This window comes from Benincasa hispida, chromosome 11 (genome assembly GCF_027475165.1).
Source record: "Benincasa hispida cultivar pf3 chromosome 11, pf3_genome.v1.1, whole genome shotgun sequence".
NCBI lineage: Eukaryota > Viridiplantae > Streptophyta > Magnoliopsida > Cucurbitales > Cucurbitaceae > Benincasa > Benincasa hispida.
Window position 1 is genome coordinate 62,443,933 of NC_143488.1, and position 7,246 is coordinate 62,451,178.

The following is a 7,246-nucleotide window of genomic DNA, read 5'->3' on the forward strand; positions in this document are numbered from 1 at the left end:
TTTTATGTCCTAAAAGCTCGCAGTTTGTAAAATGATAAACATTTTCTATAATCAATATACTTGTTATTTATCTCATAAATTGTATGAAAGTCTAAATCCTATAAACTAAGACCCATGACTATTGTATGAGTACTTGAACTTTATGTGGAGACATAAGAGTGGATCGAGTTCGAGTAAATAGTCAAAATGATCTATGGTACATGAATGAGGTTGGGTGCCTTATTCTGATGACACCATTGGATGCGGCCTACTCTGTAGTTGTTACAAAGAGTTGTAAAGTGCTACATACAATGTGATCCTAATTCTTACATGTTATGACATGAGGAGTGGGGGCGTTCTATGCAATGAGTTTGCATAAGATCAGGACCAAGAAATAAGTCACTCTTACTTGTTTACTGTTTAAGACTGACTATTTCACTTAGATGACCTAGGTAACTCGATCTTAATCCTAAGCTAATTATGAACTCCTATTAATCCTAAGCTAACTAATGGTTCTTCAACAAGGTTGCTTGAGTGAGATTTTCTCCTTCATCCTTTGATTCAAGCTTGTTCTAAGTCCCACAACTCAATCTAGAGCACCAAGAGAATATTGGGGAAGATCTTAAGGTGGTCTACAATAAGATATGGAGAAGATAGCAGCTTGAGATGGAGCTTTGAAGAAGTTCTACAAGAGGTATGTCTTGAAACCCATTTTTCTACAGAAGCATGCTTTATATTATGCCAAAATTAGTGAATTTGAATGCTTAGATGATCCTTGTGCTTCTGCTGCTGTTGATACAATCCTACATTGTGGTGGTGTCCTTACTCTGTTCGTGAATCGAGTTGAACTTGATTGGGTTCAAGGAGCATCAAGTTGGTCGTGCTGTTGATGGTTTGTTCGTTGCGTTTGAGTGTTATTGTTGGACGCATTGGAGATTGATCAAGGGATTCTTGAAGAATGGTTCCTCAAAGGTATGCATATTCTATCCCTTGAATCTATTGTAGCATGCTGTAATTTCTATTGATGTATAACTTGTTAGTTTTCGATTAGACTGTAATTGTTTGTGTTCATTCGAATGGAATTTGGAACGATCTATTCCACTGCTCATGGAGATCCCCATATGTGATTCCTTCAATAGTAATATTAAATCATACATCCAATGCATAACTTAAAAAAAATAAACAAAAAATATTAATAGATTGGGATTGACTAATAATTAATTAAATTAATATGAAGTTTATATTAATTTAATTAATTAAAAAACTAAACCAACATCAAAACTGCCTGGACCAGTCCAAGACGTTAAACTACTCACGAACCGAACCATCTACATGAACCACTACAAACCGGCCAAACTCACGCTCCAGTGCGTCAATTTGTTCAAAGTGTCATGGCGCTATGCTCTAGCTTCATTCCCACCCCAAAGGAACAGCTTCTGTACAATGCGGTTTTTGTATCGATATTCTTCGTTTTGGTTCCAAATTTGACACACTCTCATATCTTCGCTGGAACAACCATGACCTAGACGAAATAAATTACAGACTCGATAGCAAATTTACACCCAAAACAACTGGCCCTTACAAACCAAATTTGAAAAAGAAGCAGTAAAAAGAGAGAACAATCCTGAAACATCCACAATGTGCAAAACTCCCACATTCATCATCATAAATGCAGAATAAAAATAGTACCCACCATTACTCTATATTTAAATTCCTTAAAATTGAAATTTAGTACTAAAAAAATCACGCTCTGATACCAATTAAAGGTTTGTGAAAACTGTTCGGAATCATGATCATGTCCTAAAATCGATTTTCACATAAAGATAAAATTACAGAGAACGAAAAAACTATGCAATCACAAGTTTACAACATGCTAAACATATTAGAAAAGAAAATTTGGGTTAATATTCACTTACCCTTGAAGTCATAAAATCTTCATTAGGAATTCTACAACACACAAACATTTTGAACACCCAAATTGGACGACACCAATCAAAAACCTCTGTATTCTCCTTTGGGATGAGAAACCACAAGAGTTGTGGGCTCTTTGATTTATTTGGGAGGGAGAGAAAGTTTTTTTTTTTAGAGGAGAAGCTTTTTCCAGAGAAAATGATTTTGGGATAAAAATCGCTTTGTCACTTTCTCTGCGTGAGAAGCAAGGGGAAACAGAAGACCGATCTCAACCAACCCCATTCCCACGATTGAAGAGAGAAAATTATTGGGGGAGTTATTTTTATAACTCCCTCCCTTAATTTAATTCAAACATTTAGATTAAAAATTTAATTTAAAAGCAATGGGAGGCATCGTTTAGTTCCCACGCAAAGCTAAACAATCGCGTAGTGCTATCGTATAGCATATTAGCGCATCGTCTAGCTCTTGTAGGTACACGATCGCTTAACGTCCAAAATCACAACGATTAGCGCCCATTGCTATACGATCGTCTAGCTCTTCTTCACATCGTGTATCGCCTGGAACTAGACGATCGTTTAGCAACTGAACCTCAACAACGATTTTGAGAAGAAGCTGAAAAACTAGTAAACCGAGGGGATAACCATCGTTAAACGACTAGCAAGGGCCGCCTAAATCAAACTAGCAGGCGCAACATAGAAATCTCACGATCCTGCGAATTTTAGGACATAAAACCCAACACGGGAAAGGTTCGATCTTGCTGCGGAATGGAAACGTAAAGAATTGGTTCTTCAAGGGTTAGTTTCCATTTCCCTTTTCTCTCTCTATAAACTCAGTAGAAAAGCATGCTTAATAGTTGTTAGTTTATCCTTGTTTCCGTCCTCAATTTTCTTAAGTTATGTAAAACGAAAAACTAAGATACGAATGCATTCATATGCTTCTACTGTGGGAATTCCAATCCCTTCAGTTTAGACCTTTTCGAGATCATCCCTGTGTGGATCAAAGAGTGATATAATAAGGTTGTTAAAACCATTCTGGGGTCATTCCTATGTTGATCAAAAAGTGTTATAGTAGGATTGTTTAGACCTTTCCAGAGTCATTTCTTCATGAATCAAGGAGGAATGATATAATAGGGTTGTTTAGACCTTTTCAGGGTCATCCCTATGTTTATCAAGAAGTGTGATATTAGGGTTGTTTAGACATTTCCAGAGTCATCCTTATGTTGATCAAAAAGTGGTATGATAGGGTTATTTAGACCTTTCTAGAGTCATCTATATGTGATATAGTAGGATTTTTTAGACCTTTCCAAGGTCCATACGTTGATCAAGGGGTGATATAATAGGGTTGTTTAGATATTTCTAGGGTCACCCATATGTGTGTCAAGGCGGCAGTTGCGTATCGAGGCATTTCTACAAAAAATATATATATCTCAAATTAAAATTTGGCCATATTCCAAATTTTATCTCAAAATTTAACCAAACTTATGTACTAAATTCATAGTTTGACTAATTTTGCACATCAAGTGGAGTCAAAGTCAAGAACGTCACTTTGATCAAACTCTATCTTTTTCGAGATTCATCTACCCTTATACATGCATGAACCTCAAAAAGGGGAATTGTTAAATGAGAAATTTTGGATCAATCACAAATTGCCACATTATTTACCAAATCAACGACGAAATTACAAGTAATTGAATTTGAGATTTATTAACAGTTGATATATGTCCCAAGTTGAAATTGAAGCCATAAAGTGGCGAATGTCGATGATGCCATGTGTTTTTATCTTGACCGTTGGATCAAATTAATTATTTTGGTCTAATTAAATATTAAAGTTTGGGCTAAAGTTAAATTAGTCCATGAATATAATTTGGCTCAAATGTCAAAGAAGGTCCAAATCTAATTAATTGGGTTCAATGGCCAGGTCTATGGACCAACCAAGCCTAAGCTCAATCCACTTAAGAGCTCTATAAATAGAGTTCTCTTCATTTGTGGGGAACAGAAAATTCTGCAGAGGTCAGAGAGAATTCTCCAAACAGTCAAACGTACTTATTCAACTGAGAGAGAATCAAAAGATCAAGTACTAGAGATCGAACCACTTCTGCTTCAAATCAACATCAACACAAGTTCAACTCCACGAAATAAGTTTCTCCAAAAACTTCGTGTGAACAATCACAAATATAAATATAATAATAATAAATAAACATATTTATTTTTTTTAAATCATAAAATCTTCATTTACCAATTAGACAACATTTTATCGATATCTTCACCAACATTTTCATAAAATTAAAACATCAACATTTTAAACCTTGCCCTAGAAAACTATTTTGATATAAAAAAACTTGAACATGTAACACAACCGAGACCAATTCACATAAAGACCTATTCACAAACGTTATTATGATTAATGACCCACCCCACAAATATATGATAGTACACTACCGCATTTTATAACCTATCGTATTAGATATGGTCATATTTATCGTAGTCCTAACGCAATAGTCATCTCTATCACAATTTTTATTTATTTGTTTTTTTTTTTTTTTTTGTATTTTCTCAAATTTTCTCACAATTCGTTGTATTTTCGGGTGAGAAAAATGAAGATAGCGATAAAGATAGTAATTTAGGACTACCCATGGCCTAATGAGATAGGTTAAAAAATATGTAAGATGAAATAAAAACTTAGATTTCATGTGAGGTCAAAGTCATCCATCATAAAAATACTTGTAAATAGGTCATCAAATAAAAAAAAAAATCTTACTTTTAATTGGAGGTAGAATTTCAAAACGCAACCTTTTTTTACTTTAAAAGAATATATATGCTGAAGTTGGTAAAATACTCGTATTTTAGAGTTGAAAGCGGATTGCGTGAACAAGCATCATAAAACCAACCAAGCATATTTTCACCAATAGAAGAAACATCTAAGAATTTATTTGTTGGATAAGGTCATTAAAGTATAAGAAAAGATGAGCAGCACATGAAGATAAGGATAAGACTATATCCTATGCCCAAACTGTTCTAGATTCCCTTCTCTTCATATCCATTCTTACCAAATATATTTTATATACATGCTTCAAACTTGATAACCATGACTAGTTCTTTAATGGATGATTTAATAATAAGCAATAACATGTCCTTCATATTTGCTGCATACTACAATATCATCCTGTATAAAAATTTAAACCTCTATCATTGATCATCTCCATATACTATATTTATAGTAATAGTATGGTATCATGCACCTGCACCAAAAAAAAAAAGCATAAGAAGCAGGGAATAAGTGCTCTGAATAAAAGGATCAAATAGCTAATTAACTTGCATTTTGAGCTTAATATTTGCAGTTGACCAAAGGATTTGTAAATGTTGTTTGAAGGGTTTGAAGAGAACTGTCATGGAAAGTAAGACCTTAATGGTGGGTGAGATTCTCAGTAGTACAGAGACCCTGCATTTTTAGTAAATAATAGAAAGAAGATAAAAGAAACGTAAGTCGGTTTCCAATTTCTATGAAAAAGAAAGTAAATATTTTCAAAATTTTGGTTGGGATATTTAATCAAACACCTCATCGGCATCTACCTTGCCACCAATTTCCTCTGGAAGCACCACCAGAATCGTCCTCTCCCCCATCTCTCTTTAGCTGACAAAATCCCGATACAAATTAGAAGATTATTGTTCAGAGCAAACAATGGATGATTTTGTAGAAAACAATGCAACACTCACAGAGGAGTTGAATCCAGTTCCAGGGTTTTGGGTATAGACATCCCGACCACCATAGTAAATTGAAGAACTTAGATGACATGGGTCTGTTCTCTGTTCCTGATAAAACGAATCCATTTCTCTGCTTGATGTGCTCTGATTCTTGCATTCCTTATATTCCGAAGTTCCTTCTGAACAAACAAACAGGGTCAGCAATAACATCCCCAAAATTTGGCTAATTTAGGTGCAGATATGAGATACATTTCACAAAATTTCTCTCCTACACATTCAACAGCGTAAAACTAAGTCCAATAATTATTGTGATAGGAAGAGAAAAAGAGTAATGCAAGTAACCAGTTTTGAGGGAGCATGAAAAAGCTTTTGATTTGCCACCGACTTCGGAGTGCTGGGAGGCCTTCCCAAATACAGAAAACAAAGGAAACAGGCAAATGCCCAAATTTAAGTTAAAGCCACTGCTTAAAAGTGTATATACATATACAGAAATTAAAGTGGTTACAGCAATAAGAATAATACCTTGAAAGAAGATGAGTATATAGGGCCAAAAATGTGAGTAGAAGAGAGATCAGAAGTGTCTCTGGTCCCAAAGAGATCAGAAGTGAAGGAAAAAGACGACCCATCAGATGCTTTCTTCTCCGACATTTTTCAGAACTTCAATCACTTTCCGGTCGCCGGAAGTTAGACGGAGAAGGAGAACAGAAAACAGGGAGTAGAGATGGAGGGGATTACTGAAAACCATTGTATCGATTACCCACCTATTTATAGAAACAAATCGTAGCAACTCACCGACCTTTTCTATGCATAATTTTGTGACATCATATTATTAGATTAATATAAAATTGACTCACATTTTCAATATTTATAAAATTCACTAACCATTCTCTCCAAGTTGGAAGGCCAAATTTCCTTAAGCCATTTGCCATACTAAAAAATAAATTTTGAACTCATAAATGATAATTCAATGATATGGTAATAGACATGTAGTCCTTCTCTAAAGTCGAACATTCAAATTTATATATATAATTTAAAATAATGATAATAATAATTGAAATTTGAATTTTCAGAAAAAAGATTGGAGAAACTAGTATTCTATGTAACTGCTACAAATTGAATGCCTTCAATGTTCAATCTAAGATTTGTCAACTGACATATCTATATATTATTAAGGAAGGACAAGTAGGCTACCAAATCAGAGGAGTAAATACAGTCACCTTGCCCACGTCACCGCCTTTCCAAAATAATCAAATTACAGAATTTGTTAAGAAGGAATTTTGATGGTTAGAGGCTACCCATTTATAGTCGGTCATCTATACGTGTTCAATTATTATTTTCATTTTTTATTCTTTCCCAAATTAGGGATTTCCTTGTATAAATTGCATCATTCTATATAAAAAATATACAGAAGATTTCAATGAGCAATTCCCTTTTCATTATCTATTTGTTTCTTATTTTGGTATCAGAGAAAATATGGCCAACGCCAATCCTACCAAAAGCTCAGTTGTGAATTTCGACGACCACAGCTTTGGCAACCCACCCCTAAACCAACTACTCAACCAGATCACATCTATAAAGTTGGATCAAAGTAATTTCTTGCTATGGAAAAACCTAGCTTTTCTGATACTTCGCAGCTACAGACTTAAAGGTCATTT

General features: G+C 34.4%; 1 protein-coding gene across 7 annotated transcripts; it reads right to left on the reverse strand.

The window, feature by feature from the left end:
• Positions 1–4,785: 4,785 nt before the first annotated feature.
• On the reverse strand, positions 4,786–6,612 carry LOC120091479 (uncharacterized). 7 transcript variants are annotated; one of them, XR_016524560.1, is made up of 7 exons: positions 6,474–6,612; positions 6,114–6,352; positions 5,934–5,994; positions 5,604–5,767; positions 5,460–5,520; positions 5,206–5,328; positions 4,786–5,128 (listed from the first exon to the last, which is right to left on the reverse strand). XR_016524560.1 is itself a non-coding variant. In XM_039049532.2 (7 exons), exons 2-6 carry the CDS (start codon positions 6,237–6,239, stop codon positions 5,312–5,314), a joined length of 429 nt encoding a protein of 142 aa, XP_038905460.1. In that variant the 5' UTR covers positions 6,240–6,352; positions 6,474–6,612; the 3' UTR covers positions 4,786–5,128; positions 5,292–5,311. The 7 variants fall into 7 exon arrangements, 4 of the variants coding, with proteins under 4 accessions (XP_038905460.1, XP_038905456.1, XP_038905459.1 ...); XR_005485719.2 differs by having other exon boundaries at positions 5,604–5,770; XM_039049532.2 differs by having other exon boundaries at positions 5,292–5,328.
• Between the last annotated feature and the right edge of the window lie 634 nt (positions 6,613–7,246).